Below are 27,973 nucleotides of genomic sequence, written 5' to 3' on the forward strand. Positions count from 1 at the left end.
ACAACCTAATATCAATAATAAAATATGAATTATAACAAAAAAGTAATATAGAAAGTGACGAAAAAGACCCTTAATACGGAATAAGGTACAAACAATTGCATGTTTTAAGGTTTCAATATTATGTCAACTATTTTATAAAGAGGGGGCAAAAAGTATAAAATAAATATTAGAGCGGACCAAATCTTGAATTTATTATTTTCATGTATACAGATTTGTTTTAGTGATTTTTCAACCACCGCCTATTAAATTTATTCCACTTTTTTTTCTTACTATTTCCCATATCTCGAAAATAATACCAACACTTAGAAAAGTTTAATAAATCTCAGAAAACTACAATAAATTGATGGGCCCCACATGCTTCTCTTTTCTTACACCAAGAACCCCAAAACGTGCAAAACAGCCAAACAATTACAACTGCACAAATTAAAACCCACCAAAAATAAATAAATAAAATAAATAAATAATAATATCTGCCATCATCTTCCTCTTCTTCTTCTTTTTCTTCGGATTAACTTCCCATTACTTCATTACTCCAGTTCTAGAGAGAGAGAGAGATAGAGAGAGAAAACAGGAGCATATATACATTATCCGCCATGGATATGGATCAAGACAACATGAGATTTCTCGGGCTCATCGGAGTCTACAAAGAATCATGCAAGCTGATTTTCCGGTGGAGAAAACTCTTCTCTCTGATAAGCCTAACCCTAATCCTGCCACTCCTAATCGTCTTCTTGGCCGAAGAACCCGTGTCCGAGATTCTCTACGACAAGATCAGGTTCAACGAGTTCATGCTCATGGACTCCGCCGCCGGAACGCCGTCGTACCACAAACTCTCCGACCTCGTGTCCGCCGAATGGACGGAGTTCATACTCCTCAAGGCCTTCTACTTCGCCTTCGTCCTCGTCTTCTCCCTCCTCGCCACCTCCGCCGTCGTCTACACGGTGGCGTCCGCCTACGCCGCGAAGGAGGTGACCTTCAGGAAAGTCATCGGAGTCGTGCCCAGGGTTTGGAGGCGGCTGGCGCTCACCTTCCTCTGCATCTTCTTCGCCTTCTTCGCGTACAACGCGGTTTTCGGGGCGGCGGTCTACTGGTGGACCCACACCAGCATGTCGGATTCCACGGCGGCGACGGTGGTTTTCTTTGTTGTGGTAATAGCCGCTTACGTGGTGGGGTTCGTGTACATGACGATCGTGTGGCAGCTGGCGAGCGTGGTGTCGGTGCTGGAGGACACGTGTGGGGTGAAGGCGATGGTGAAGAGCGCGGACTTGATTAAAGGGAAGCTGGTGGTGGCGGTGGTTGTTTTCGTGAAGCTGCTCGCGGCGGTGGTGGGTTTGTACATTTTATTTGTAGTGGTGTGTTTGAATATGCCGGTGGTCGTGAAAAAAGTTGGGTTTGGTGGGCTCTGTTTGGTGGCTTTGGTGGCGGTGGTTCTGTTTGGGTTGGTGGTGCAGACTGTGATTTACTTCGTATGTAAGTCGTACCACCGTCAGAATATCGATAAGTCGGCACTTTCCGATCACTTGGAGGCATATTCCGGTGGTTATGTTCGGCTGAAGGCGTCGCCGGCGGAGAAGGATGTTCAGCTGGAGGAGTATCGTGTCTGAATATATATTATTAATTATATACTTAATTAAGAAACTAATAAGATTTGTAAGCGCGTGGGTTTGGTTTGCTAATCAAGAACATTAATATAATTATCGTGGTTAATTAAATTTCATATTAAATGTGAGTTAATCTTACCGCATAATATTTCAGTTTTGTTGCAAGCCCAATAATATAAGAGAAGCCCAGCCTTGAATAATTAATGGGCCCATCTTATTGGGCTTTTCTGTTAAATAATTATAATTTATTTATTATTAATAATAATAGGGCAAATTACGACCCCAGTGCCAAATTACGAAAATTCCTCATGCTTGCATAATTACAAGCACCCCCTAACTATGTATTATCTTACGAAAAAAATTCTCATGTTGATAAATTTATGGGTGTTTATTCGATAAAATTGTACAAAAATTGTCATACCATTTGCGTTTGGTTCGATAAATATAACCGCATTACTAATATTTTATTAAAAATATTTAAAATTTTGATTTTTTAAATTAATTCTAGTTTAAATACTAATAATATATAGAAATAAAATAAAATTGAATACCACACCGAATTAACGGTTTGGTAATCGGCATGTACGAATTTTCGTTTGGTTCGATTCGATTGATTTACTAGTCGAATGAACACATCTAGATAAATTTGACATCGTAGGATGAACGTGTAAGATAATATGTACTTGAGAGGTGGTTGTAATTATGCAAACACGAGAGTTTTTTTCATAATTATACCTTACCTCAGGGAGTGGCCGTAATTTACCCATAATAATATTAGAAATAATAAAAATAGCCCGCATGGGTGTAGCTCAACTGGTTCCGGAGGTGGTAAGTTGGTGCAAGGTCCTAGGATCGAATCCTGGCAGCCGCAGTGTGGGAATTTCAACTCCAAATGAGGGGGTTGGTTCCTTGTGGGCACCAGGTCCGGATCCGCTACCTTAACGGGCCGTTGAGTTACCATGATTTACATCCTCTATCAATCCTTGTCGGGCCAAGGGCCCTTGGGGCGAGAGATTCGCCTTTATTGGTGCAAGAAATAATAAAAATAATTATAAATGCATATCTAGAACATCAATGCCACCTCCAATTTCAGCTAGAAAGGTACACACTTCATTGCACAGAGTACAACATTTTCATATTTAGTATTGTTAAATCTTTTTCCACCGTTTCACGGAGCAAAAGAGCTATTCTCAATCGGCTGATTTTCCATTTTCCCCTTTACCCTGTTTCGCTGTTCTTCTGAATTACGATTGCTTTAGTCATACTTCAATTGCTTTATCCTAAAAAACTATAATAATTATTAAATACACGTACTTGCGAATAAATTATCACGCATACGTGTATCTCAGATCTGCTCCGCATTTTTTTTTCGATCAGCAATTAAATTTCAGGTCATCTCTCAATCTAGGTTTTGTTCTCCGTCTCCTTTCTGTAATGGGTTTCCGTTTTTATGGAAACTAATTAATTTATGATTTTTTGTGCGCAACAGGTTTTTTTTTGGGAAGGAAAATTGGAAGTCGGTCTGTCTGAAAACAATATGGAATCATCATCGGGAGCGGTGCCGGAATTCGATTACTTGTTCAAGCTGTTAATGATAGGTGATTCCGGTGTTGGGAAAAGTACCCTTTTGCTCAGTTTCACTTCTGATACTTTTGAAGATCTATCTCCTACAATCGGTAACTATAATCCTCTTTTGTAATTTAAATTGTCAATTTATTTGATATGAATATGCAATTATGCATAGCATCTTGAATTCAAATGATGTAATCTGGGAATCAAGGGTGGAATCTGAATATGTGTTGGGAAGGGTCTGAATAAAAACTAGAGAATATATATTGCACATAATCTAGAAGATTCCACTAAATTTGACACCGTAAGGGTTGACGTGTAAGAAGATTCATAGTTGAGGGTTTTTTTTTTCTTCGTAATTTGACCTTACTTCATAAGGTGGCCGCAATTTACCCTTAATGATTATGTTAGTTCTATTGTACGTTTGTAGGGACAAACTGTAAAAGTATAATGGATAATGCAAAGCTAATTTAGCAATACTTGTGTATAAGTCAAGTAAACAAAATAAGGTTAACTTTCTATTGTATACCAGCGAAAGGATTAATGGTATTACACAGTACTATAAACTTTATGAAACTGTTTTCGGATGCTTGGAAGCAAGAATATCATTTTCTGGCATCGAATATGTATGGATTCAACCTTCAACGTATGATGGGAAATTGGTCACGATTATTATGGGTTGCATTCCGTTCTTGAACTGAAGCAAATAAATTGTACTTTGTCTAATCAGCCCTACTTCAGTTATGCGATAACCGTATGCGCTTCATTGGTTCTTTGATGTCTTTTCTTTTTTACGTCTATCATTATGTATGCTTGTGGATGTGTTGTATATCTTTCCATGTGATACAACTTTCGATCTCTCCAGCCTTACTCGCCCCCTAACGTTTGCTCTATGAATAAAATAATAAACGTTGCGTTCTACACTTCTTTGTAAAAATTGTTATACTTTCGTGTAGTCTAAAAAACCATCTCGTGTTCGGCCTCTAATATGTTGTTTCTTCTGTCTACAGGAGTGGACTTCAAAGTAAAGCATGTTACTGTTGGGGGGAAGAAACTTAAGCTTGCAATCTGGGACACTGGTAAGAATGCTACCATGGCTTTGCATTTCGTTAAGTTGTATACGAAATATTTCATAAGGGGTCTATTTCGTAATGATGCAACCAAATCTTTTCTTTTCTTGTTGGTTCACTGCTTGTACTCTCTCTAGGAACACACACCACCCACCCCCCCCCCCCCCCACCCCACCCCCACCCCCCAAGAACAATATATTCCAGATGGTTCGCAAATCCTAACTTCACCTTTTGCAGCTGGGCAGGAAAGATTCAGGACTTTGACTAGTTCGTATTACAGAGGAGCTCAAGGAATCATCATGGGTATGCTTAAGATTCGTTTTCACGTACCATCTTTAGGTTACTTAGATGCCCCTTATTAGGGATCACATGAATTCCGACTGCCTGATAATTTGCTCAATAGTTTCTGTTATTGGAGTATGCATGGCTTTCTTCTCTCATACATCTTTTTGTACAGTGTACGACGTGACACGGCGAGAAACCTTCACAAATCTGTCTGATATTTGGGGTAAAGAAATCGACCTCTACTCAACAAATCAAGATTGCATCAAGATGCTTGTAGGCAACAAAGTTGACAAGGTATATATATATATATATATATATATTTATTTCCTTGATATTGCTTGTGCAATGTGTGTGAAAGAAACTTTGGTGTTGTAGGAAAGTGAAAGGGTTGTGAGCAAAAAAGAAGGAATTGACTTTGCGAGAGAATATGGTTGTCTATTCATCGAATGTAGTGCCAAAACTCGAGTCAACGTGGAGCAGTGTTTTGAGGAACTTGTCTTGAAGGTTTGTTAGTGTAATTTTATGGGTCGTGTTTTTTGTTGCAAAAATCATTAAACATACGATTGTTTTGTTAAAGTCATTGGTTCTGCACACATATTTTACGTGCATAACCATTAAACATACATGCTCTCGATTTTGTGACAGATATTGGAGACGCCAAGTCTGTTGGCCGAGGGATCAGCTGGTGTGAAAAAGAACATCTTCAGACAGAAACCACCCGAGTCTGATGCATCCACTAGCGGTTGTTGCTGAATGAGAATATCTTCATCACCTTGTAATTTTAGATCGACTTTTGCTTCTGTTTTCATCCAATCCAAGAAATGTCTGTATTTGATCTCTGTCGTAAACTCAGCTTGTTGGATCTTTTCATCATAGTTCGTCTTTGTTTTCACGTTTTTCCGTCTTTCATGTCTGAATTTACACACATACGTGAGTGTGTGTGCGCGCGCGTGCGTGTGTGAGAGAGATAACTAATAGTTGTAGTTTCAATTTGGAACAATGCAAATTCCTATTTCAAATATTATATATCCAGAAATTGCCCAACATTTTACAAATTTCAGATGAGTTGATAATACACATATTTGGATTTATTGAGATTATCTTACACATTGTTACATTAAAAAAAATATCATTAAATATAATATGATAAAAATCAAAATTGCAAAAATTCACCAAAATAAAATAATAAAATAAAAAAAGTAAAAAAAAAATGAAAATATGGTTAACCTTATCTGGCCCAATAAAAAATGGCCCAATAAAAAATGGCCTAACTGAATATCATATGCTGTGGGGGTATTTGATTTTTAAACCCTAAACCCCAAAATCTCGATACTCTTTCTTCACCGTCGCCGATCATCGAATTGCCACCGTTCGCGATGGCGGGAGACGGTAAGATAATAGCGGTGTCGAAAACGGATATGAAGCGAAAGCAGGAGCAAGCTAAAAAATCGAAATCGGGTGGGTTCGAGTCGTTCCGATTCATACCGGATGTGTACAATGCTATCAAGAAGAAGGGATACAAAGTGCCGACGCCGATACAGCGGAAGACCATGCCCTTAATTCTCGCTGGATACGACGTCGTTGCCATGGCCCGTACTGGCTCTGGCAAAACGGCTGCTTTCCTCATCCCCATGCTCCAGAAGCTTCAGCATCACGTGCCGCAGGCCGGAGTTAGGGCTCTTATTCTCTCTCCGACGCGTGACTTGGCTCTTCAAACTTACAAGTTTACCAAAGAACTCGGCCGCTACACAGGTAGCTAGTTTTTCTAACCAAGCGTTTATTAACTACACTATACGACTGATGAATACATAAATGTTTTCTCTGTTTGAGTTGATTATCTGGAGTTTGCTGAATTAGGGTGTAATATTATGTTAAGTGTTTGGATTATTTAGTGTAAGTTTATTTCGAGCTTGATTAGCTTCATGGGTTGTCAGGGTTGTTTTTTCATTTTATGCTGGACATTTTTGTCATTTTGTGACTTTTGAGGTTAATAGATATTATGTATAGGGTGTCTTGACGAGGGTGCTACATCTTTTGATTTTTGTGAGCTATTTTGTTTTTCATTTTTTGGTTGTGATTCTACTGTATGTTTAAAATGAAAATTCTCCCTCCCTCAGAATTGTTTTACCCAATTAACTGCAACCGTATTATTTACTATACTATTGATTTGTTCTTCGTAGATCTTCGAACAAGTTTACTGGTTGGTGGTGACAGCATGCAAGTCCAATTTGAGGAATTGGCACAGAATCCTGACTGCATAATTGCTACTCCCGGTAGGCTCATGCATCATTTGGACGAGATTGATGACATGTCTTTGCGCACTGTGGAATATGTTGTTTTTGACGAAGCTGACTGCCTTTTTAGTATGGGATTTGCGGAACAGTTGCACAGAATCCTTGGCCAGCTGGGTGAGAATCGTCAAACCTTGCTTTTCAGCGCAACTTTACCGAGTGCACTCGCTGAGTTTGCCAAGGCTGGTCTTCGGGACCCTCAACTTGTGAGACTTGATTTGGAGACAAAAATTAGCCCTGACTTGAAGCTTGCCTTTTTCACTATAAGGCAGGAGGAAAAACATGCTGCGTTGCTGTATTTGATAAGGGAAAAAATACATTTTGGCGAGCAAACTCTAATCTTTGTTTCCACTAAATATCATGTTGAATTTGTTCACTCCTTGTTCAGAGAAGATGGTATTGATGCGTCTATTTGCTATGGGGATATGGATCAAGATGCTCGTAAGATCCATGTGGCAAAGTTTAGGGCTAGAAAGACTATGTTGCTTATTGTGACTGATGTGGCGGCCAGGGGAATTGACATTCCTTTACTAGATAATGTTATCAATTTTGACTTCCCTCCTAGACCTAAACTTTTTGTCCATCGCGTTGGACGAGCTGCAAGGGCTGGTCGTACGGGTACATCGTATTCTTTTGTTACACCGGAAGACATGCCACACGTCTTAGATCTTCATCTCTTTCTCTCGAAACCAATTAGGCCTGCTCCAACTGAGGAAGAGGTCATAAGAGATGTGGACGGTGTTACTAGTAAAATAGACCAAGCAATTGCAAATGGATCAACTGTTTATGGACGTTTTCCCCAAAGAGTTATAGATCTGCATTCAGACAGAGTTCGACAAATCGTTGAAGCATCCACAGAACTGACTGCTTTGGTGAAACCGGCTGCAAATGCATTTGGCCTGTACAAAAAGACTAAAGCAAAAGCATCTAAGGAGTCTATTAAGAGAGTAAAAGCCTTGCCCCGAGAAGGATTACACCCAATGTTCAAAAATGACCTAGGGGGTGATGAACTAACAGCTTTAGCCTTTTCCGAGCGTCTGAAAGCATTTAGGTGAGTCCTAAATCAACTTTCCAATCTCGCCTTTTAAACGGAAAGAAGATTATTTATAATTTACATAATGTTATCTCCTTTACGTGAATTACTTTAATAGACCCAAGCAAACCATTTTGGAAGCTGAAGGAGAGGCTGCAAAATCAAAAAAGAAAAAGGTAATATCTCAAGTCACTGATATCGTGCCGCTATTAATTTCAGATTTCTCTGTTCGTATTAATTATTATTTTAGTCAAATTTGATGATAATGAGAAAAATAACAGGGACCTTCTAGTAAATGGGTTGATGTGATGAAGGTGAAAAGAGCTATGCATGATGAGGTTATCAATAAAGTTCAACAGCAGCTTACGATAGATCATGCCGAGAAGGTAAATTTTTTGAGGGGGTAGGATGATAGCTGTGGGTCAGGAGTGTCTGGAAATCAAATAAAATACATTCATGTAGCACACAAACTATTTGTTACTTAGGGTTCATTACATTAAACACTTTCCATATGTTCATATGAGGTTATGGGGTTTTATAAGGTAAGGATGGCAAATAACTTAATTTACCTATTAGCCGACCAGGCGCATATGAGATAGCAGAAGAGTGTTTCTTTAGAACATAGGAGTTAAATGTCCAAAGATCAATTTTGTTATCCCAAATATCAAGTTGATTCTCGGCTATCCTTGTTATGTTTATTGCTTTATGGCTAATTTCCTGGATGTCTTTCCTCACGTTATTTGATAAATCTATTTGTCCTTGCAGGAGGAGGAGATTGAATCAGATCACAGTCCTAAGAACAAGCGGAAACGAGGTGATTATCATTACACACACACACACACATATATTTGTTCCGGAAGACTCGGAACACGGTCCTCTTTAACTTTTGCTTAAAACGTGACACCTTTTGTCAGTCCTTTTCGCAAATTGTGTCTATTTTTTGTTTTATTTCCTACTCATTTTGGCCTATAGACAATGATATGACCGTTGTTTTGACTACTTAGGCCGATAAACATTTTAGACGATCATTATATTATTTCTCTATATATTAATTCAATTGGTCCTGGCAGTATCCGGCACCAAAAGGAAGGCACACAGCTTCAAAGATGAGGAGAATTTCATAAGTTCAGTGCCCATAAATCAGGTGAATTACTTAATCTCTTGTTTGATAGGTCATTCCAAAGTCCAAGAAATTGTTATGTTTTGTGAATTTGACCTCAGTCTGCAGTAGTTAGTATCTATTCCTTCCAGTAATTTGCAGTCTTTGGCTTAGTTAATACTAAGCTCTTACAAAACAGTCTTAGGTGTTGCATACAATCTGAAATAACCTTTCCGTAACTGTTTCAATTTCAGCATTTTGAAGCAGGGCTTTCTGTGAGAGGTAACCAAGGCTTTGAATCAAACAGGTAAGAATATGATTGGCTGTAAAATATTTCTTATCTCATAGTATGAAATGTGCTAACTTCCATGTTTCTTTTCACTGTTTTTCAAAATTAGATAATATTAAGTTTGTGGGTCTTAAATTAGGTATGTCTATTTTCGATTAGGTGTGTAATAGCTGGTTCGATATACCAAAAATAAAAATGATTTATGGTCTTGATCTTGTGTAATAACAGCTGCTGATGTTTCAGACCTTGTAGTAGTGTAAGCTGTCATGTATCATGTGTATTATGCTGCCCGAAAGTATCAATTTAACTTTCTTATTGGAAAGCGAATTAACATGTTGAAATGAACAGACTGGATGCTGCTGTTCTTGATCTAAATGCTGATGATGGTGGAGGATTGCAGAAGCAAAAATCTTCTTATCACTGGGATAAGGTACTAATAAGCTATTAGTTTAAACACCTATAGCCAATCCTAAAAAAATGAAAAAGATAAAAAGATGAAAATTAAAGTACGCTGTTTTCAACTCTTGATGTGGTTTAATTTTGTCGACTTTGTAACAGAGGAGCAAAAAGTATATCAAGCTAAACAACGGAGACCGCGTGACAGCTAGTGGGAAGGTATTTTTTTGGCAAATAAAAATTTATTGCCTTATTTAAATTATTTTCAAATTATTTGTAAAGAATATCATCATATGCCCTTGCTCCGAACTGCTGTATTATTGTTCAATACATACCCAGAAGACATGGTTGTAATCCGAATGATGAGTCTAGACTGTAAACCTTAAATCCTTAGAAATGTTAACCCGGGATAAGGTAGAATTCACGATTCAACCTTATTAGATCTCTAGTCGAAAAATAAAATTGGGATCAATATTTAGCTTTATATAGATTTTCTACACCAAATTGAACTACAAAAAAGATTTTAATTAACTAGTTTTTGGTGTGAAATTGTGGTTTGCAGATAAAAACAGAAAGCGGTGCCAAAGCAACGGCCAAAAAGACTGGGATATACAAAAAGTGGAAAGAGCGTTCACACATGACGGTATCACTTAAAGGAACAAACAATGAAAGTACCGCAGGAGCTTCCAGTTCAACAGGTAAGCTTTAGATATGAGCTAGTATGTCATCATTTTTTTTCTATACCTTGACAATAATGCAAATGCTATAATAATATCTAAATTTTTTTCAATTAATTTTCTTGAAAATGTACTCCAAAGAGTTGCAAACAACCCCCCCACATAAAATACATCCTTTGGTTTCTTGTGCCCATTTCGCTCCAATTGCTGCATTCTTCTTCATTTAACACATGTTGAACTTATTCTTTAAAAAGGTACTCCTGGTTCTGGTTTTAGAGGGGATAACCGAAGGTTCGATGGTGGAAAAGGTAGTCCTGGTTTTAGAGGGGATAACCGAAGATTTGATGGTGGAAAAGGTAGTCCCGGGTTCAGAGGGGATAACCAAAGATTCAATGGCGGAAGAGGTAATAATAGATCGGTACCAAATGCCCATTTACGTTCAGAATTAAAAAATCCTGAACAAGTTTGGAAGGAAAGGCAAAAGAAAGCAGACAGGGTTTCGTATCTCAAGAACAAACCTAATAATAAGAGGGGAAAGAAGAAGTCCGGGCAAAGTAGCAGAAGAGGAAAAGAGTCGGGGAAAAATGGCGGCGGCAAAAGAGGAAAGGGGAAGTAGGGAGTTCTGAAAACTTGTATGCCGTTCAAGTGGGAGTGCCTCAATGAATACATGGCTTTCGAGTTTGTTCTTGCGCATCGGATCAAAGGGAAGAAGAAGTAACTAACATTTGGCTTTCGAGTTTGTTCTTTGTTTGGAAGTATACTTTTAATTCGGCTCTTGTGCATTCTTGGTTTATAATTTCTGTCAATTGATTGATACTGATGTAATAAACTCAGGCCAAGTAAGTAGCATGGGAAATTTTGGAACTCAGCTTTGATTTTGTTGTGGATGTTTAAATATAGATGTGTATCTGTCTATTTAAAGAATTTTTTTTTTTTTTCTGAAGAATATTTAAAGAAATTTGTTTTGGATATTTTGTAATGGGTATTTTTTTCTCTTCCACTAAGATTAAACGATCCATTTCTCAAAGAAATGTTTTCCTTCATTTTCTTGAAGTAAATGCACCCATTTATTATAATGTTATATATTCTTTTAATTTAACAAAAGTACCATTTTTAAATTAAAAGAATATATACAATTAAAATTGGGTGCATGCACTTAAAAAAAAACAGCACAATATATTATATAAAATATAGGGTAAATTACAAACACCCCCCTGAGGTATGACCAAATTACAAAAATACCCCTCTTGTTTGGATAATTACAACCACCCCCTCAACTCATCAAATTTAGTGGAATCTTCGAGATTATATGGAATATTATCACTTTTGTACCCGTTTTATCCCATTCAAACTCTACATTATGAAGCAAGATGACCATAATATGTGATTTTTAGCTTGTATATATCAGTTTGTGGTGCATCGAAAACTGTATTTTTTACACAAAAAGTACAAACTAGAGCACATTTCACGGAATCTAGATGACTATGTTGAATTTGGCACCATAAAGGTAAGAAAAAATCATAGTTGAGGGGGGTAGATGTAATTATCCAAACAAGAGGGGGGTTTTTGTAATTTAACCATACCTCAGGGGGGTATTTGTAATTTACCCTAAAATATAATATTGGAGGTCTCTTTCCTCTATTGGGCTGAAAGAAATAAACTTTTGAATGGGCCATGAAACTATTTGAAGTGGGCTATCACAAAAAAGCACTAGTTCGTGGGCCCACTTTATGTTTCCATTCACTGTCACATCTTCTTCCTTTGTCAAAAAAAAAAAAAGAAAAGAAAAAGAAAATAAAAAAAAGTTGGTTAAAGAGACAACGCATAGAAATGATGAGCGCCACAAAGTAGAGAGTTAAAATAGTGTTTTCTCCCGCGGAAAAGTTTTACTTTATTCAATGCTCATAACTGGAAAGCCAATCTCAAACATTCATTCTTCCTTCCTTTATATTTAATTAATTAATTCATTAATCTGCTCTCCTCTTAATCTCCAAGATCATAATAGTTTCTTGGAATACAGCAGAAATAAATAAATAAGATGGTTAAAGAAACTGAATATTATGATATTCTTGGAGTTAATCCTTCGGCATCCGACGAGGAAATTCGTAAAGCTTATTATCTTAAGGTATTATGGATTGTTTGTACATATGTGTTTGCAAATGGATTGTCATATTTAGTTTCAATTATGTCTTGTAATAATATATGTAGCCTGATGTTTAGAGTTTAATCTTTAATTTTGGAGTTGTGATTTCCCTCGTAATTTCTTTTTAGACGTTAGATAAACAACTTTTTCGGTTATAATTCTTCGATGGATTTTTTGCAACAAATAATATATATTTTGCTGTTTTTGTTTTACTGTGCAGGCAAGGCAAGTGCACCCTGATAAAAATCCAAACGACCCTCTCGCCGCTGAAAGATTTCAGGCAAACATTTCCGATTAAAACTCGATTTTTTTCATCGTCCTACATTTCGTAGTAGCTTTTCTGCAATGAAATAAAGCTGTATATAATTCTTGGCAAAAAAAAAAAAAAATGTTATATAAATTTCATTCAACAGGTATTAGGTGAAGCATACCAAATTCTGAGTGATCCAGCACAAAGAGATACATACGACCGTAATGGAAAAAACTGCATATCCAAGTTCGTCGTTTTTCTAAAACCGATCTTTATTAATTAATGCCAATTAAACGTACGATTTTTTTAATCTCATTTTTTGTTTTCTTGTAGGGAAACAATGCTCGATCCTACTGCTGTTTTTGCTCTTCTTTTCGGAAGTGAACTTTTCGAAGACTACATCGGGCATTTAGCTGTTGCATCAATGGCTTCTACTGAATTATCGTGCGAAAGTGACAACCCCGATAGAGTCCATGACAGACTCAAGGTAATTAATTTATTACGTATGTCTTTTGTTATCGGTTGTCTTTTTTGTCGTTTTATATATGATCGAATAATCGTAATAAAAAAATTAAATTTAAAAAGGTGGTCCAAAAAGAAAGGGAGGAAAAGCTTGCTAGAAAACTAAGGGATTTTCTTCAGCAATATGTTCGTGGTGACAAAGACGGCTTCTTAAGACAAGCTAAATCCGAAGCAGAGAGGCTTTCACATTCAGGTCATTTTTGTCATTTAACCAAATTTTCGCCACATTTCTCGTAATTTCTTATTCGAATAGCGAAATTTCACAGATTTTGGAGCTGAAATTCTGCATACAATTGGATATGTATATACAAGACAGGCAGCACTGCAGTTAGGGAAGAAGGCTATTTATCTAGGGGTGCCGTTTGTGGCCGAGTGGGTTCGGAATAAAGGGCATTTTTGGAAGTCACAATTTACTGCAGCGAAAGGTTTTTTTTTCTTTTTTTTCCTTCTCGACTTCTAATTTTTTGCTGTTTTTTTAACCGAAAATTTATTGAATTTTCAGGTGCATTTCAGCTGCTGCAACTTCAGGAAGACATCAGACGACAATTCAAGATGGACGGAAGTGCCCCTGAAAACGACGTGGAGTCGCATTTACGATTAAATAAAGACACACTTACGAGTTCCCTGTGGAAACTGAATGTGGTCGACATCGAAATAACTCTGCTACACGTCTGTCAAATGGTACTATAAACCTTTTTACAATCACTTATTTTTCCTTCGATATATTCATTCTACATACTTCAATTGACTTAATTTTCGGTTTTACGAAATTTTGTAGGTGCTACAAGAAAGCAATGTACGGAAAGAAGAACTGAAAACACGAGCGGTGGCTTTGAAAATCCTGGGGAAGTTTTTCCAGGTAGGTCTCATTAGTACAATTAACCGATAAGCACGTCTTTAGTATACGATTAGTGTAAGCATTAATTAATTAATTAATTATTAAAAGCTAACAAAAGGGAGGCTGTGTATTAGCAGAGCCCCAAGTATAATAATGGTGAAGCATCAAACAAGAAAAATATCGCTTCAGACGACACCAGTTCCGATAGCGATAGTGATGAAGATGAAGACGCTACGAGATCACTCAATTACAGAACCCCTTTTCTTACACAGGTTAATAATAATCTCATAAACTAATTACATACATACATACATACATACATATACATACACACATACATATATATATTATTGCAAGTGCTGATTCATCTTCTGTTGTGACAGGGTATAGGCAGACTGTTCAGGTGCCTATGTAACCCAGCTTTCGACGTAGACGATGAAGAAATTGTTTACAGAGGAAGATGATTATACACTGAATGATTCATTTGTTTTCGACACGTTCGATATGTTATTTAAAAAGATTACATTATATTTATCAGACCGGTTTCGTCTGAATTTGTTTGTACAAGAAACTAAGGGATGTTGTTTAAAAAAAAAAAGTCTTCGTGTTTGTTTTCTCTAGATCAAAACGTGTTCACAGTTTACGACACTATTATTGTTTTTTATTTCACATTCGAACAAAAGCATTTACATAGAGACGAAAAGAAGGGTTTACTTCTATCAGCCGTAAATTAATGAGCAAGATTAAAGCGGTGTGAGTGAACAGCGCATGCACAGTGCACCGATGTTAAATTCAGATAACCACTGATTATCAAAGAATGCCTACCGGGACACGTGTGCAGAGCCGGAAACGAGTCGCACAGCGCCTGGACAGCTGACGGAGTTAGGGCGGTGCATTGGCTGATGTTGAGATTCGTAAGCCCTTCTTCTTCTTCTTCTTTCTCGTACCGCTTTTTCACGCACATGCCGTTCGTGTTCTTCACTCTACTCTGTGCAAGAGAATGCATAGCTCTGTCAGTTATATTCTGACAGTAGTATAGATCAAGTGACCTCAAGTGAAGGCAGTTATCAGCCAATGCAATCACACTCTCATCTGAGGTTAAAGAATAATAAATCCCACGTGTTAATCATGTCTAAAAGTCACAATAAACCATGAGACAAAAAAAAGATACATATATATAGGGTAAATTACACCTACACCCCTGAGGTATGCTAAAATAACTTTAAGGTCCCTGTAGTATCGGTAATTATTTAATATATTTTTTTTTCTGGACACAATAACAGGCAGCACCAAATGTTACAACTTGCATTTCAATTTTAATTACATAGTTATTGACAACAGGATGCTTATTAGCTTTTTTTTCTTCATGTAATTAAAGATCACCTCAACTAAGACTGGCCTTCTGTAGTTAGTATGATGGGGTATAAACTGCTCTTTACGTGGCGAAGATGACCATTTGACCCCTCAAGAAGGCACAAAACCTAGTGCCAAATGAATATATCATGATTTATTAATATACATGTACGCAATGAACACGATAATAGCATCTATACGAATCGTAAAGAAATTTCTGTAAAAAGAAAACAAGGCATCAAAGATTTACCTCCCCCATTGATGGGCGCATTTTGGGTTTAATTTGAACACACAGATATGCTGCTCTAGCAATATTGTATACCTCGTATGTGCTGTATGATCCCTCAAGACGAGAATCAACTAGTTCGTCAAACGAAAGTGTCTGAATCAATGGCAATGCCTGAAAAAAACCATCTCAAATATGTGACTGACTCAACCATAATATATATATATATATATATATATATATATATATATATATATATATATATATATATATAAGACTCACCCACAATCTGATTGACTGTTGGTGATTTTCTCTCGTTTTGCGTCCAGATATCAGCTCTAACAGAACAATTCCAAATGCATATACATCTGTTTTCACGGAATAAATGCCGTTTTCTGCACATTCTGGTGCTAGATATCTGCAAACGGCAAAATAAATAAAGCTCAAGCTTATATAATCAGAAGATCAATAGTTAATCATTTGCACGGGAAAAAACCGATACGAACCCAAGATTGCCAGGAGTTCTTCTCGGTTCATCACATTTATTTGTCTTCCACTTAGCAAGGCCATAGTCTCCCAGCTGCCAATTAATGAAATTAACAGGATAAACGAACATTTTCGAATGAAATTAGATGTGTATGGGTCGAGAGTTTGTAGTAAAAACCAATAAATAGTTCAGAAGGCAGAAACAGAGAAGACATAATAATGAACACGGTTTTTTTAGATTTACCAAAGGAACAAAATCGCCTGTGAGCAAAATATTGCTTGGCCTGATATCCTGATGAACGATAGGACTTCCCCGACACTCTTCGTGTAGAAACCGCAACCCTTTTGCAGTTCCAATCGCAACGGCATTTCTCTGGTTCCAGTCAAGAACTTTTTCGGTATTATCTGTTATTAACATAAAGCCTCGTTATTTAACAATTGGGATAGGCAAATTTTTATTTTTATTTTTTTCCGCTAGCAAAATACATTGTAATACTTCATTTGCTCACCAAATAAATGCCATTCCAATGACTTGTTACATACGTATTCATAAATCAAGATCTTAAGGTTTTCCTTGCAGCAATAACCTAGAAGTGTCACGATGTTCGTGTGACGGGCAAAGCTGCGCCGATAAACTTCAGAATGCAATTCTGCAACTCCTTGTGTATTTTCTTCCTTGTGTAACTTTACAGCTATGAACTGCCCATCCTTTAGCTTACCTTTATATACGACTCCATATCCACCTTCTCCAAGTAAATTATCCGATGAAAAATTATCAGTTGCAATCAGTATATCGGAATAGCTACAACCCGACGAATCCAGACCCAGTTTTATCACATCAGCGAGAACAAGAACGGGTGTGTCAGAATCTATCTGCCGAAATTTATCCACCTCAGCACTGATACCTGTTCAAATGAATAGAAATCAGGAATACTTTACAAGCTCAAATCAAAATCTTGAATCTGAATTACAAATGCATATATTTTTGCAAACTATAGCAAATCTTTCTAACCTGATAATTCTTGCTGAGGGTTTGAGCAAAATTTATCTTGCGATGCGGACGATGATATGAAGTTGCTACTGGATATACACGGGCTCATCAGAGAACTAAGAGATAGGGAAATGAGAGACTGGTTATCACTCTCATCATCTTGAGCAGATGGCACTAAAACAGGCTTCGATAGCGAGTAATACACCTTGTGTTTTGCAGTGCCGGTGCTCTTTTCTATACGAAAAGATCTCAGAACCTCCAAAGATAAGTTATCACGGATAATTGCAACTTTGCAAGGTATGTGCTTCAGGTAAAACCTCGACTCCTTACTTAGCTTCCTGTCATAGTAAATTATCAGCTAGCCCACTGAACGAAATTTTCAAGCATGTGATTAAGGTTACCTACCAAACTCAATATCGAAGAAGCTTGTTCAACCAGTGTCATAATAGATTATACCGAATTTAGTGATACCTGTCAAGTATAGCCCATGTTGTGTTAGATTCCATAATTTCTTGTACGACAATGTTCTTCATTGGAGCTCCAACCACAATCTTGACTTTGATATCAATCTATAAACAGGATTTTTTTTTAAATAAACAAGTTTCCATCAAGTAGATTCTGGTATTCAATCAATAGAACTACAAGAGCATATATTACCCCACTGCCTTCACACTCTTCGGCATTATGCTTGAGCATGTCCACATTGGCATCAACTTTTCTTGATACTTCTTCCTTGAATGCACGTTCATGCGCTCGAATAAAAGACCCATGGCCTATTTCAATCCGGAAACCCACTGCAAATATACTCGTTAATAATGAACAACAAAAAAGAATTAGGGAAAGAACAACAAAGTACACAAACTTACAGGGGTGGAGCACTTTGTCTAACACTCCAAAAACGGTAACTGTATCCGTTTCCTTAACCATATCTTCTCTCGTTAGAACATCAGCAATAATGTCCTTAAAATCTTGCATGTTGTGTTTTCTCGATGCATCGTAAGCGATCACAATCCTGCCTGGCGTGGGAGGAGAGGTAATCCTGCTACTGCTGCTCCTCACAATAGATAATGCCATATAAATTGAGACCAAGAAACTACTCAAGTCTTGAATATATATGAACTTATGTATACATTAAAGTCAGAAATAAAATCCTGTTCATACAAGAATGGGCAAAATTGCAATTTGTTTTTCAAGAATTCTTGAACATAAGAGATCTTTCCATTTGGCTGCTCATCTTTTGCCATGCTTTATGTCACAAAAAAACAAAAGCTTTGTCTCTATCTGTGTGTATCTTTGTGTGAGAAAAAGAGAATATGATTGTGAATATGCTGTTGTCAGCATCCCAGATGTGTCTGCGATACCGACAACATAGATAATTGCAAAGCAGTTGAAAGATAACTTCGAAGAACAAGTACCTAGATCTCTCCAAACACGTGCATCTCGTGCTTTTAAGATTTTACTATCAAGATTCTCTCACTTAATATTGAGGTGAGGTAATCTACATGTAGGCAGACTAGAGAGATTAGGCTATAATTACGTGATTATTTATAAACAAAATAATTAAAATTTTGAAATAATAAATAAATTAGAGAATAGACATATATAGAAAATGACCTTAATTAGAAAAGTGATACAGAACAACTACTATAGTTAATCACTTGCATCAATAATCTCAAATCTCTTGCATCAATAATCCCATAACAGAGTGCACATTTTCCCCACCATAATGACTCATTTGGTTTGCTTCAAAAGAAAAGGTACGACCTTTTATACCGATCCAACTGCAATCAACTACCTCCTTTGTTTTCATCACCCTTCTCATCTTCTTCATCACTCGAACGAGGCTTTCCCATCGACCACTCTGTTCATAGATATTAGTCAAAATCGAGTATGCAAGAGACGAGTTTGGTTCAAGCTCCATCAATCTCTCTGCAATTACTTCAATCAGATTCGGATTACCATAATCCACACACGCACGGAGTATGGATTCCCATATAAGAGCATGAGGTTCGTATGGGATCGTGTGCAACAAACCAATTGCTTCATCAATTCTACCAGCTCGAATCAGCATATCCACAACAGGGGCGTAATGGTCATTCATTGGGTTGATTCCGTGCTGGTTCTCCATGGAAGAAAAAATTGCTATGCCTTCATCAAGAAACCCACCGTAACTGCAAGCTGAAAGAACACAAGCAAATGTTATCCGGTCAGGACGTAAATTACTTCGAAGTAGCTCTTTGAAGAGGCAAACGGCTTCAACTGGTTTGCCATGGTGAGTCAACGCATGTATCATAGTATTATAGGCTATCAAATCTCGAAAAACCATATCCGAAAAGATCTTTGAGGCAAAGCCAATTAAGCCATAATTACTGTACATTTGCACAAGCGAACTGGCTACAATTGCGTCCAATTCGAACCCCGTTTTGACCAGCAAAGAATGAAGTTGACTACCCTGGTCCACTGGAACAAAGGCACCAGCAGAGTAAAGAACACAGCTGAGTGTGAAATTTGTCGGTCTGATATTATCCCTGAATGAACTAATAAAAAGCTCCAGGGCCTTCTCCTCTAAGTTGTGGCTTGCATAGCATGCAACCATTGAATTGCAGATAGCAGAATCAAATACGAACGATTCCTCAAAAACACATACCGCACTCTCCTTTCTGTTGCATTTGGAGAAAAGATCAATAGCGGCACTAGAAACCACTGTATTACAAAGAAACCCCAGCTTTATACAAAGGCAGAAAATTTGCTTACCCTTTTCTAAATTTCGCAAATTAGAACAAGCAGTAAGCAATGCAGACACTGTATACTCGTCCACTTTGAAACCACTACTGTCCATCAATTCAAACATTTGTAAAGCCAATCGTTCGTAACCACATTTACAGCAACCAGAAATCATAGAATTCCATGAAACTACATCCACTTTTTCCATACTCGAAAACACAGCAAGAGAATAATCTACAAGGCCAAGCTTCCCATACACATCGATCAGGGCATTCCCCAAAACCAAATTGGAATAAGATCCACCATTTCTCATAATACAACCGTGCATTTCCTTAGCATAATTACCACAACTTACACAACACAAAATCATCGAAAACGTAAACTCACTCGGCCTAACGCAATGATTCTGCATATCTAGAAACATTTCCCATGCACTATCAGGAAACCCACTTGAAATATACCCCGAAATGATCGTGTTCCAACTCACAGCATCTCTTTCAAGCATTTCATCGAAAACCTGACGTGCTGTCTGGATATCGAATTTTTTAACAAAAAATTTCAGGTACAAGTTCCAAGAGACAATGTTTTTACTGGGAATATCATGGAAGAACTTCAATGCATCGTTCGCAGATCCGGACTTCAGGTAAAGATCGATACAACGGTTACCCAAAAATGTATTGGAAATGAAACCGAGTTTTATCAACTGGGCGTGAATCAATCTCAAAGAATTTGACGAATTCGTTAAGGTAAAACACCGATCGATGAGACCCGAGAAAAATGAAATAGTGTGAAGGAATCTGTTCGCCCGTCGAAGAATACGGAACATGCAACTGTGAAGACGATGATCATACAGTAAAATTCAGCGAAGTTATTACAGAAGTATAAAATTTAAAATTTATGGTATTAATAAAATATTTAATGGGCCTAAGGTTAACTGAGCCCATTCAATAACCAAAAATAAATAAAAATTAAGCTCATTTCTTGTAAGAAAAAAATAATTCCAATTCTGTTAAAATAAATAAAAATCAGAAAATTTGAAAAATGTATCTAGAAGTTCCAAAATAGAATTGGATCGAAATCGTAAAATATTATAATTTTGGAAGTTAACATTCGAATTAGAAATCGGAATGTCATATCTATTCAAAAAAAATTGGAAAATTTGAAAATTAGAATTTTTAGAATGAAAGTAAACCACACTAGACTAATCATGTGTGACAAGCTCGATCTAACGACCGCTAGTAAAGAGATTCGAATTCGGATAAATTGATACAAGTTCATTTGTTCCAACTGCTAGAGCAGCCCTTACGAGAATTATTTGTTCCGTATTTCATTCATTAGCCTAATTGTCAAAGTAGTACCTAGTTTCTTTTAAAAAAAAATTATTATGGAGGTACAATATAATAAATTTGAACCTAACTCTTCCAAATGTTATCTCAAACTCCATCACTTTTTACATATATTTAAAAACTAAATTTGATATTATGGTAATTATAAAAAAACAATTAATATAAACATTTTCCAGTACTTATTTCTAAAACAACAAAATGATTACATAGTTCATACTTGTCCGAGTTCGAGAAAAAGTTGCAGATAACTTTGGAAACACTTCTAATTCACTTCTAGTGTGAATTTACTTAAATAGCTTCTAGAAGAATTCTTTATTGTGAAAGAAACTAATGTATCATTTTTCTTATTTAATTATTATTTTCTTAATATTGTTATAGTATGATTGTAGACAATAGCTTCTCATGGAAGAAATATTAAACCCTACACGTGTGTGTAGATACGGCTGCCAAAGTCAATGAATTTGATTTTCTGGTGATTTGAGAAAATTCATTTATGGTATGGAAATTTTAATATTTTGGGGAAATTTTTGAGAATATTTTAAATAAAATAAATTAAAATGAATAGAACAACTTTCACAGCCACAAACAGCTAAAATAGATTTTTTTTAAATAAAGCTGAGCATGAAAGTCGTAGCCAAATCCATTTTCATCATCATTCAAATCAGATTTTAATTTTAAAAATAATTAATTATAATTATAATAATAATAATAATAATTATTATTATTATTATTTTTATTTCCTCCAAGATTTTATGGAATCCGTTTAGATTTATGTAGACTGCCGATTTAATGAGATTTCTATTTGAAATAATTTGATCTCTTCTTAATTGCCTTAATTGTAATTCACTCCATAGAAAATTTGATCAAAGCAATAATTCAACCTCATTATAAAAAGTTTCTTTCTACATAAAATATTGAAAAAAGAAAAAGAAAAAGTTTTAACATAAAACATTTCCTCTCTTATTTTATCATTACATGATACTTTATATAAATTAATCACATAATTAATATATTAAATAAGAAAATTAAAATATAAAATAACCCAAATTACTAAAAAATCAATCATTACACTTGGGAAAACCAATAATTTTCCACCACAAAAGAAATTAATTAATTAATTAAGTAATTAATGCTCACAAGAGACAACCCCCCAGAAAAAATGGGAGGAAAAATACCCCCTAGTCCCTATCCATATGCCCCACCCATCTAGAATTACTTGACTTTTATTTCCAATCCAAATATATAAACTAAAAATTAAAAAAATTAAAAATAAAAAATTAAAAATAATAAAAATAAATAAAAATAAATAAAATAAAAGATGAGCCACACCAATTTGTACAGTTTGTTGTTATTAAAAGGAAAGTGACAAAGTAGCTACACTAAACAACATATTGATGTTCATCCCACCACAACCACTTCTTTCCCCTAACCACTATTTCCTTTCTTAAAAACAAAATGTTTGATCCAAGAACTCAATTCTCAGATACATACAATAATCATATTCATGACAACAACATAGTACTAAACAATTCTTCTTACAACAACAACAACAATTGGTGTAGTAGTGATCAAGAAGTAGTACAGTTTAGACCAAACCTTAATCTTCAACAAGCTATGGGAAGTGATCATGATGATGACTCATCTGGTGTTTGTTCGCCGCCGCTGTGGAAGAACATCCCCAGCCCGAGCCCGAGCCCGTCGGCAAGCCCGTCTCAGCCGCTCCTCAGCCGCCACGTCTATACATCTTTATCACCAAATTCTAGAGTACAAGCAATTGCTAGAGGGCAGAGGGAGCTTATGGAAATGGTGAAAAATATGCCCGAATCTTCGTACGAACTCTCGTTGAAAGATATTGTTGAGAATCGCCACAAGATGGAGAATCAAGAAGATCCTCCCCGGGTGGAGAGAGTATCGAAGAATAATTCGGAGAATCCGAGGATATTGCAAGGAAAGAAAAGTAATGATAAGAATATGATGAGAAATGGGAGTTTTAAGAACAAGGGGTTGTTTATAAAGATGGTGATGCCTACGTTTTCGTTTCAGTCGAAGAAAAAGAGCAACTTTGGTGGTAATACTAATGGGAAAGTTTCTCCGAAGCCTGATGTGGTAAAGGGCGGTGGTGGCGGTGGCGGCGAAAGGGATTGGTGGAAGAAGAAATTTACTGGTTCTAGTGATAGTGATAGTAGCAGAACGAGTATTAACAGCGGCAGCACCGCTAGCAGCGGCGGCAGCACTAGTAGCCGCAGCTATAGTGGTAGCGGCAGGTATGTCGAATATTGTTATTATTATTATTACAATTATTAGTTTCAATTTTATGGATTAATTCTGGTAATTGTTGTAGGTCAGATCTTGAATCTTGAAGAGTCTATACAAATTATACAATTCATAAAAATTAGGTAAAAATTATGAGAAAATTGAAGAAAAAAAATTATTAGGAGATGGAGCAATTAATAGATTAGTTGATTCTGAGATTTTCTATAAATGTAGCAAAAATAGAATGTGTTGTAATAAAATCAAGAAACAGATCTCATGTCTTAAAGATGAGAATCGAATCAGCCCTAACCAGAAAACTGTGATATTAATGCAGGAAGAAAAAGAACGGAATCCTAACCGGTTGTTGGCCGATTTTCCAATCAAGAAGAAGCAAATCTGTTGCAGAGTAGGCAACAATCTTCTACACAACCTGTAATTGTGGAAAAAAAGGAAAAAAAACCCTTCAGACAGAGGCTTTAGATATATATATATATATATATATATATATATATATACACTGTTATACAACATCACTGAGAAATATCAAACATCAGACTGAAAGCATTTGTATATTCGTTGATTGTTATTACGGCAAATTCTTTTTGTTTTCTTCACCACAACTAGGATTTGGATTTTCCGTTTTTATATTTGTGCAGCAAGAACGGTGTCTTGCGAAGAATACTAGGAACAAGTTTTTTGCTCATGTTGTCTGAATGTAGCAATTTATTACCATAACTTTGCTGTGGCAATTGCAAATTGATCAATAAATTCTGCTGTCAATCAAAAAGCTCCCTGTGAAAAAATACGCATATATATCTTCTCGTCTTACAAAGCAAAAAATAATGTTGATTTATAATACTAATACAAAGCAAAATTGCCCAAAAAAACCCGGATAAATTTCTTTTTTTTTTTTGCTCTACGCTACTTACACGGAACAGAGGCCGCTCTAATCTCTCAGCGGTTCTTCTTGGCTTTAGCAAGTTTCTTCTTTTTCTTCTTAACAGTTTTCGGGATTTTACTCTTTCGAGCCTCTCTCTTTTCTTCTTTAACTTTCTTTTTGTTCTCTTTCCTCGCTGTTTTCCTCTCTTCTGGCGTCTGTTTCTCACTAGAATCGCTGTCATCATCACTATCATCATCGTCTTCATCATCGTCACTCTCGTCTTCTTCCTCCTCTATTACAGGCTCACCATTGCTTTGGATCTGTTGATCCTTTTCTGCTTGGGACACAGAAAGAACATTCTTGAGACCTGTAATAGTTTGATAGTACATGTCTCCAGTGTCCTTCCCGCTTATGATTCGTTGCACGTCCTCCTCAGCATTCTTTACGTTATCCAAAGTCTTCGGAATGAACGACTAGAAGAAAACATAAAAAAGAAAAGAAAAATAACTAGATAAGCTGCAAACATCATAGACTTTTAAGAGTATGTCTGAAACAAACAGTGATGCTTACAAACCTGCACAAATACGGAATCCGCAATTTCTTCCTCCGCTGAAATCATGTCACCTCTAGCCAAAATCTTTTGTTGGACCTGTGAAAGAAATTCACTGCAATGAGTACGAAGAATCTTTTTCAGATATTTCCGAGTTAGGATGGATATTCTCATACCTCTTCTAGATAACTGTCCACCGAATCATCACCAATTGTAGGATCCACTATGAAATCGAATAATTCACGTATTGTCATTGCAGCTACTCCGTTTTTTCTAAAAAAATCCTGCATAAAAGTGACGAGAGAATCATGAGTAGCGTTCCTCATAAGACAGTAACTGAATCGTAATCATGTAAGATGAAAAAAAAAAGTAATGAAAAGATGCAGTCGTGGAAAAACTTACAGAAACATGAAGACAATCCTCTCTAAGGAAATCAAGGGCATGAGGATGGTCAAGGTCAACTGTTTGCGAAACATCAATTATGTATAAGTGACCCTGCGTAACATTAGATATCGTTATTCTTTGTTCGGAATGCAATGATTCAAAACTAAAGGGAACAAAAAATCACCTCGTAATATAGTATGTTATACTCGCTGAGATCTCCATGCACTAGCTTGCACTTCTGATATAATGTCCGCATAACCATGATAATCTGGGCACATAAAACATGAGATAACACGAGACTGTAAGGCTCTTTCGTCATTGTTTAATCCTTGTGTAAAAGCATGATCATCCATCTCGTGTAAAACGCATCGAGCATTGGAGCTACTAGTCAATTACCCGTGTAGCATATTATATAAATAAATCTATATTCAATTGGGATTTCGGAAAATATGCCCTTTTTATTTCGACAAGAAACTAGCTTGTCAGTTAAAAACTACCAATCAAGGATTCAAGAATATAAAACTGAAAAATCATAATTCACCTCGACATAGCTTTCACGTAATTTATCATGAGATAAATCGGCATCTTTAAGCCTAGGAGCAGCCCAACCTTCCTTTCCTGTGTAGAAAGAAGTGAAAATCGACTTCATATGGAAGTAAAAGCTATATCATATCCTTAACTCTGTCAAGACTAAACGCAAACGTACCTATAAATTCCATGACCAGAACATGAAGCCTCAACATTAGTGGAGCTGGACACCTGATTCCTGCTGCCTTTAGCCTTCGGGTTTGAATAAAATGAAATACGTAAGTGGACAAAAAAAAGCTGTGATACTTCCGTTCTATCTTTTTTCGAGTTATATTGATTGAAAGAGAGCATCAATGAAAGAACAGAAGCATGTTCCGTAAAAACTAACATGCGTCCTATTTGAATCTAGTATGCACAAAGCTCTCCCCTTCGATAAGACAATTTACCTCATTAGATTCCTCATTTCTTTCTCGGCCCATGTCTTCACCATTTTCCGAGGATTGTGCTTGCAATACCCATATCTAAACCTGTAGTCACCTTGTACATAGCGATCTCTATCCCTGTTGGTTTGGAGTGCAGACAAACGAATATGGATCATTGAATATTAATTCAGCTGTCACCTCCAAACAACAATCAAAATAAAGCAAACAAAACCTTAGGGAAATATCAATCATACATAAACAAAAGTTGTTACGCATACTTGAATACAAGAACCGAGGTTTTGTAAATCTTGATCGCCAGTTCCTGACCATCAGTTTTAGTAGCATGATATACATTTGCCTGTTGTAAGACAAAAAAAGAGCCTCGAATTAAAGAAGTGCAGCTGCACTTTGACGAAAAAAGAAGATGGTAGAAAAGCTCGAGCCCAGTGGAAACTTCCCAGACAACATACAAAATGCAAGAACATCTATAACAAGAACGTAACAAAAGAAGGAAATATCAAAAGGATAAACATAGGAGTGCAGTACGTACTTCTTTTCCAGTTGAAATGCATCCGTTGATGTCATTAAATACACCCCGATTCAGCATTTTGAATAAAACCATACGGGTTCTAGGGTCAATTGCCTGAAAGCAAAGAATATATCAGCAAGAAAACGGAAACACTAATCATAATACTAAGAACGAAATTGCTTGTTAACGAACACGGGTGCAGATTATAAAATTTACCTGCTCGACAGTCGCACGGTCCGCTTTCTCAGTTGTCCTAGTCTTACCAATAGACATACCACGAACACTCTCACGAATTGCAGTTGTCACGGAGTTCGACATTCCAGTACTGAACCTCCCCTCCCACTCCTGTACACATCAATTGGTTAAATTATAACCAAAAGGCACACAAATAAACTAAAAAAATAGACCAAAATTACACAAACAAAAAAAAAAGCCAAAGATTCGATCTTTTTGTTTCCATTCTAAAATGCAGAACCTGTATTACTTGCCCACATAACTACAAAGCCCAAACAACTCATTGCAGAAACAAACTAAGATATCAAACACCAATAATTCAAAAACAATTTGCATTCTTAATTCCATTATACATCAATTAATTGACAGATAGATACCTCCAATGGAGCCGCCCTGATGTGACTGGACAACTTCTGCGATTTATTGGAAATAGGCTGAAGGGAAGAAGTATTCGGTCGGGAGTGGAGCCCACCATGGGCATTTGGCCGCCTTGTGTGAAGCAGAGTGAAGGAGCTATCGAATATTCGGCCTTCTGCATCTTCCCTCGAGTCCAAGTAATCCAATGACTCACCTGTTTCTGAGTCTGATGAAAAATACAAATCATCTTCTTCTTCTTCCTCTATTTCTTTCTCCCCTTCTACCTTTAATGGCGGCGGTGGCGATTCCTCTAATTTTTTGCACTCTTCTTCTAGCATCTTTGATTGGCAGCCTCGAATTACCGGCGGGAAGATAAAATCGGAACGAATTAGGAATTGCTGTTGTTAAATTCGATCGGAACACTTATTAGGGTTTTAGTTTTTTTTTTTTCTTTTTTTTAAACAGAGTTAGGGTTTTAGTTATTTGTCCGAAGAAAATGTTATCAGTTTTTGTTGGTCCCGAAAACTATCTTAAAGCCCAAAAACAAGCCCACGTATTTTTTGGGTAAATTACAAATTGCCTCTTGAGGTAAGCTCTATTTACAAAAGAAATCCTAATTCTTTCATTATTACATACACCCCTGTAAA

The 27,973-nt window shown here is 36.5% G+C and overlaps 8 protein-coding genes across 14 annotated transcripts; 5 read left to right on the forward strand and 3 right to left on the reverse strand.

Moving 5' to 3' along the window:
• The first annotated feature begins 305 nt into the window (after nt 1–305).
• Nucleotides 306–1,724, forward strand: LOC105972848 (uncharacterized). The gene has a single exon (XM_012997830.2). It carries the CDS (start codon nt 594–596, stop codon nt 1,602–1,604), a length of 1,011 nt encoding a protein of 336 aa, XP_012853284.2. The 5' UTR covers nt 306–593; the 3' UTR covers nt 1,605–1,724.
• Nucleotides 1,725–2,657: 933 nt separating this feature from the next.
• Nucleotides 2,658–5,580, forward strand: LOC105973094 (RAB GTPASE HOMOLOG B18). 3 transcript variants are annotated; one of them, XR_016029895.1, is made up of 8 exons: nt 2,693–2,992; nt 3,091–3,277; nt 4,181–4,249; nt 4,478–4,543; nt 4,698–4,819; nt 4,901–5,029; nt 5,171–5,455; nt 5,510–5,580. XR_016029895.1 is itself a non-coding variant. In XM_088814381.1 (7 exons), the coding sequence occupies exons 1-7, from the start codon at nt 2,676–2,678 to the stop codon at nt 5,276–5,278; spliced, it is 708 nt and encodes a 235-aa protein (XP_088670507.1). In that variant the 5' UTR covers nt 2,658–2,675; the 3' UTR covers nt 5,279–5,580. The 3 variants fall into 3 exon arrangements, 2 of the variants coding, with proteins under 2 accessions (XP_088670507.1, XP_088670508.1); XM_088814381.1 differs by having other exon boundaries at nt 2,658–2,702; nt 5,171–5,580; XM_088814382.1 differs by having other exon boundaries at nt 5,171–5,580.
• A 194-nt stretch (nt 5,581–5,774) lies between these two features.
• LOC105973018 (putative DEAD-box ATP-dependent RNA helicase 29) lies at nt 5,775–11,281 on the forward strand. The gene is made up of 11 exons (XM_012998008.2): nt 5,775–6,277; nt 6,706–7,867; nt 7,968–8,025; nt 8,131–8,235; nt 8,615–8,663; nt 8,920–8,993; nt 9,203–9,255; nt 9,586–9,667; nt 9,796–9,852; nt 10,196–10,331; nt 10,565–11,281. The coding sequence occupies exons 1-11, from the start codon at nt 5,902–5,904 to the stop codon at nt 10,924–10,926; spliced, it is 2,514 nt and encodes an 837-aa protein (XP_012853462.2). The 5' UTR covers nt 5,775–5,901; the 3' UTR covers nt 10,927–11,281.
• Nucleotides 11,282–12,149: 868 nt separating this feature from the next.
• LOC105973066 (DNAJ heat shock N-terminal domain-containing protein) lies at nt 12,150–14,683 on the forward strand. The gene is made up of 10 exons (XM_012998070.2): nt 12,150–12,435; nt 12,674–12,733; nt 12,867–12,949; nt 13,037–13,190; nt 13,289–13,418; nt 13,492–13,650; nt 13,728–13,906; nt 14,004–14,084; nt 14,201–14,335; nt 14,447–14,683. Exons 1-10 carry the CDS (start codon nt 12,349–12,351, stop codon nt 14,525–14,527), a joined length of 1,149 nt encoding a protein of 382 aa, XP_012853524.2. The 5' UTR covers nt 12,150–12,348; the 3' UTR covers nt 14,528–14,683.
• A 19-nt stretch (nt 14,684–14,702) lies between these two features.
• LOC105972850 (putative serine/threonine-protein kinase PBL23) lies at nt 14,703–18,654 on the reverse strand. Of its 3 annotated transcripts, XM_088812694.1 has the most exons (11): nt 17,986–18,654; nt 17,777–17,913; nt 17,591–17,688; nt 17,141–17,457; nt 16,638–17,033; nt 16,373–16,533; nt 16,149–16,222; nt 15,925–16,060; nt 15,667–15,816; nt 15,447–15,544; nt 14,703–15,051 (listed from the first exon to the last, which is right to left on the reverse strand). In XM_088812694.1, the coding sequence occupies exons 1-10, from the start codon at nt 18,191–18,193 to the stop codon at nt 15,452–15,454; spliced, it is 1,770 nt and encodes a 589-aa protein (XP_088668820.1). In that variant the 5' UTR covers nt 18,194–18,654; the 3' UTR covers nt 14,703–15,051; nt 15,447–15,451. The 3 variants fall into 3 exon arrangements, with proteins under 3 accessions (XP_088668820.1, XP_088668819.1, XP_088668818.1); XM_088812693.1 differs by lacking the exon at nt 15,447–15,544 and having other exon boundaries at nt 14,704–15,051; nt 15,739–15,816; nt 17,986–18,330; XM_088812692.1 differs by lacking the exon at nt 15,447–15,544 and having other exon boundaries at nt 14,704–15,051; nt 17,986–18,330.
• Nucleotides 18,655–18,679: 25 nt separating this feature from the next.
• On the reverse strand, nt 18,680–20,669 carry LOC105973065 (Tetratricopeptide repeat (TPR)-like superfamily protein). The gene has a single exon (XM_088812695.1). The coding sequence runs from the start codon at nt 20,667–20,669 to the stop codon at nt 18,792–18,794; it is 1,878 nt and encodes a 625-aa protein (XP_088668821.1). The 3' UTR covers nt 18,680–18,791.
• Nucleotides 20,670–22,543: 1,874 nt separating this feature from the next.
• LOC105972986 (patatin-like phospholipase domain protein) lies at nt 22,544–24,062 on the forward strand. Its single transcript, XM_012997975.2, has 2 exons — nt 22,544–23,453; nt 23,777–24,062. The coding sequence occupies exons 1-2, from the start codon at nt 22,645–22,647 to the stop codon at nt 23,850–23,852; spliced, it is 885 nt and encodes a 294-aa protein (XP_012853429.2). The 5' UTR covers nt 22,544–22,644; the 3' UTR covers nt 23,853–24,062.
• On the reverse strand, nt 23,604–27,830 carry LOC105972983 (uncharacterized). 3 transcript variants are annotated; one of them, XR_016029474.1, is made up of 14 exons: nt 27,347–27,830; nt 26,952–27,080; nt 26,757–26,849; nt 26,485–26,564; nt 26,231–26,344; nt 25,963–26,036; nt 25,798–25,874; nt 25,441–25,524; nt 25,275–25,367; nt 25,049–25,156; nt 24,897–24,971; nt 24,372–24,795; nt 24,173–24,234; nt 23,749–23,872 (listed from the first exon to the last, which is right to left on the reverse strand). XR_016029474.1 is itself a non-coding variant. In XM_088812696.1 (13 exons), exons 1-12 carry the CDS (start codon nt 27,662–27,664, stop codon nt 24,397–24,399), a joined length of 1,644 nt encoding a protein of 547 aa, XP_088668822.1. In that variant the 5' UTR covers nt 27,665–27,830; the 3' UTR covers nt 23,604–23,872; nt 24,372–24,396. The 3 variants fall into 3 exon arrangements, 2 of the variants coding, with proteins under 2 accessions (XP_088668822.1, XP_012853427.2); XM_088812696.1 differs by lacking the exon at nt 24,173–24,234 and having other exon boundaries at nt 23,604–23,872; XM_012997973.2 differs by lacking the exons at nt 23,749–23,872; nt 24,173–24,234 and having other exon boundaries at nt 24,236–24,795.
• Between the last annotated feature and the right edge of the window lie 143 nt (nt 27,831–27,973).

The sequence above is a fragment of the Erythranthe guttata genome, chromosome 14 (genome assembly GCF_056151865.1).
Source record: "Erythranthe guttata isolate IM_541 chromosome 14, IM_541, whole genome shotgun sequence".
NCBI classification, from domain to species: Eukaryota; Viridiplantae; Streptophyta; class Magnoliopsida; order Lamiales; family Phrymaceae; genus Erythranthe; species Erythranthe guttata.

What these genes read in the sequence shown, in the direction of transcription:
- LOC105972848 (XM_012997830.2), top strand. Translation starts at nt 594, where the DNA reads ATGGATATGGATCAAGACAACATGAGATTTCTCGGGCTCATCGGAGTC.
- LOC105973094 (XM_088814381.1), top strand. Translation starts at nt 2,676, where the DNA reads ATGCCACCTCCAATTTCAGCTAGAAAG. An exon ending in AGATCTATCTCCTACAATCG is followed by an intron (nt 3,278 to 4,180) that starts GTAACTATAATC and finishes TTCTGTCTACAG; the next exon opens with GAGTGGACTTCAAAGTAAAG. An exon ending in GCTTGCAATCTGGGACACTG is followed by an intron (nt 4,250 to 4,477) that starts GTAAGAATGCTA and finishes CACCTTTTGCAG; the next exon opens with CTGGGCAGGAAAGATTCAGG.
- LOC105973018 (XM_012998008.2), top strand. Translation starts at nt 5,902, where the DNA reads ATGGCGGGAGACGGTAAGATAATAGCGGTGTCGAAAACGGATATGAAG. An exon ending in AGAACTCGGCCGCTACACAG is followed by an intron (nt 6,278 to 6,705) that starts GTAGCTAGTTTT and finishes TGTTCTTCGTAG; the next exon opens with ATCTTCGAACAAGTTTACTG. An exon ending in TAAGAACAAGCGGAAACGAG is followed by an intron (nt 8,664 to 8,919) that starts GTGATTATCATT and finishes TGGTCCTGGCAG; the next exon opens with TATCCGGCACCAAAAGGAAG.
- LOC105973066 (XM_012998070.2), top strand. Translation starts at nt 12,349, where the DNA reads ATGGTTAAAGAAACTGAATATTATGATATTCTTGGAGTTAATCCTTCG. An exon ending in GTAAAGCTTATTATCTTAAG is followed by an intron (nt 12,436 to 12,673) that starts GTATTATGGATT and finishes TTTACTGTGCAG; the next exon opens with GCAAGGCAAGTGCACCCTGA. An exon ending in GAGTCCATGACAGACTCAAG is followed by an intron (nt 13,191 to 13,288) that starts GTAATTAATTTA and finishes AAATTTAAAAAG; the next exon opens with GTGGTCCAAAAAGAAAGGGA.
- LOC105972850 (XM_088812692.1), bottom strand. Translation starts at nt 18,193, where the DNA reads ATGGCATTATCTATTGTGAGGAGCAGCAGTAGCAGGATTACCTCTCCT. An exon ending in AAGAGTGTGAAGGCAGTGGG is followed by an intron (nt 17,689 to 17,776) that starts GTAATATATGCT and finishes TCCTGTTTATAG; the next exon opens with ATTGATATCAAAGTCAAGAT. An exon ending in ATTGGAATGGCATTTATTTG is followed by an intron (nt 16,534 to 16,637) that starts GTGAGCAAATGA and finishes TGTTAATAACAG; the next exon opens with ATAATACCGAAAAAGTTCTT.
- LOC105973065 (XM_088812695.1), bottom strand. Translation starts at nt 20,669, where the DNA reads ATGTTCCGTATTCTTCGACGGGCGAACAGATTCCTTCACACTATTTCA.
- LOC105972986 (XM_012997975.2), top strand. Translation starts at nt 22,645, where the DNA reads ATGTTTGATCCAAGAACTCAATTCTCAGATACATACAATAATCATATT. An exon ending in AGCTATAGTGGTAGCGGCAG is followed by an intron (nt 23,454 to 23,776) that starts GTATGTCGAATA and finishes ATATTAATGCAG; the next exon opens with GAAGAAAAAGAACGGAATCC.
- LOC105972983 (XM_088812696.1), bottom strand. Translation starts at nt 27,664, where the DNA reads ATGCTAGAAGAAGAGTGCAAAAAATTAGAGGAATCGCCACCGCCGCCA. An exon ending in TCAGGGCGGCTCCATTGGAG is followed by an intron (nt 27,081 to 27,346) that starts GTATCTATCTGT and finishes TGATGTGTACAG; the next exon opens with GAGTGGGAGGGGAGGTTCAG. An exon ending in GCATTTCAACTGGAAAAGAA is followed by an intron (nt 26,565 to 26,756) that starts GTACGTACTGCA and finishes GTCTTACAACAG; the next exon opens with GCAAATGTATATCATGCTAC.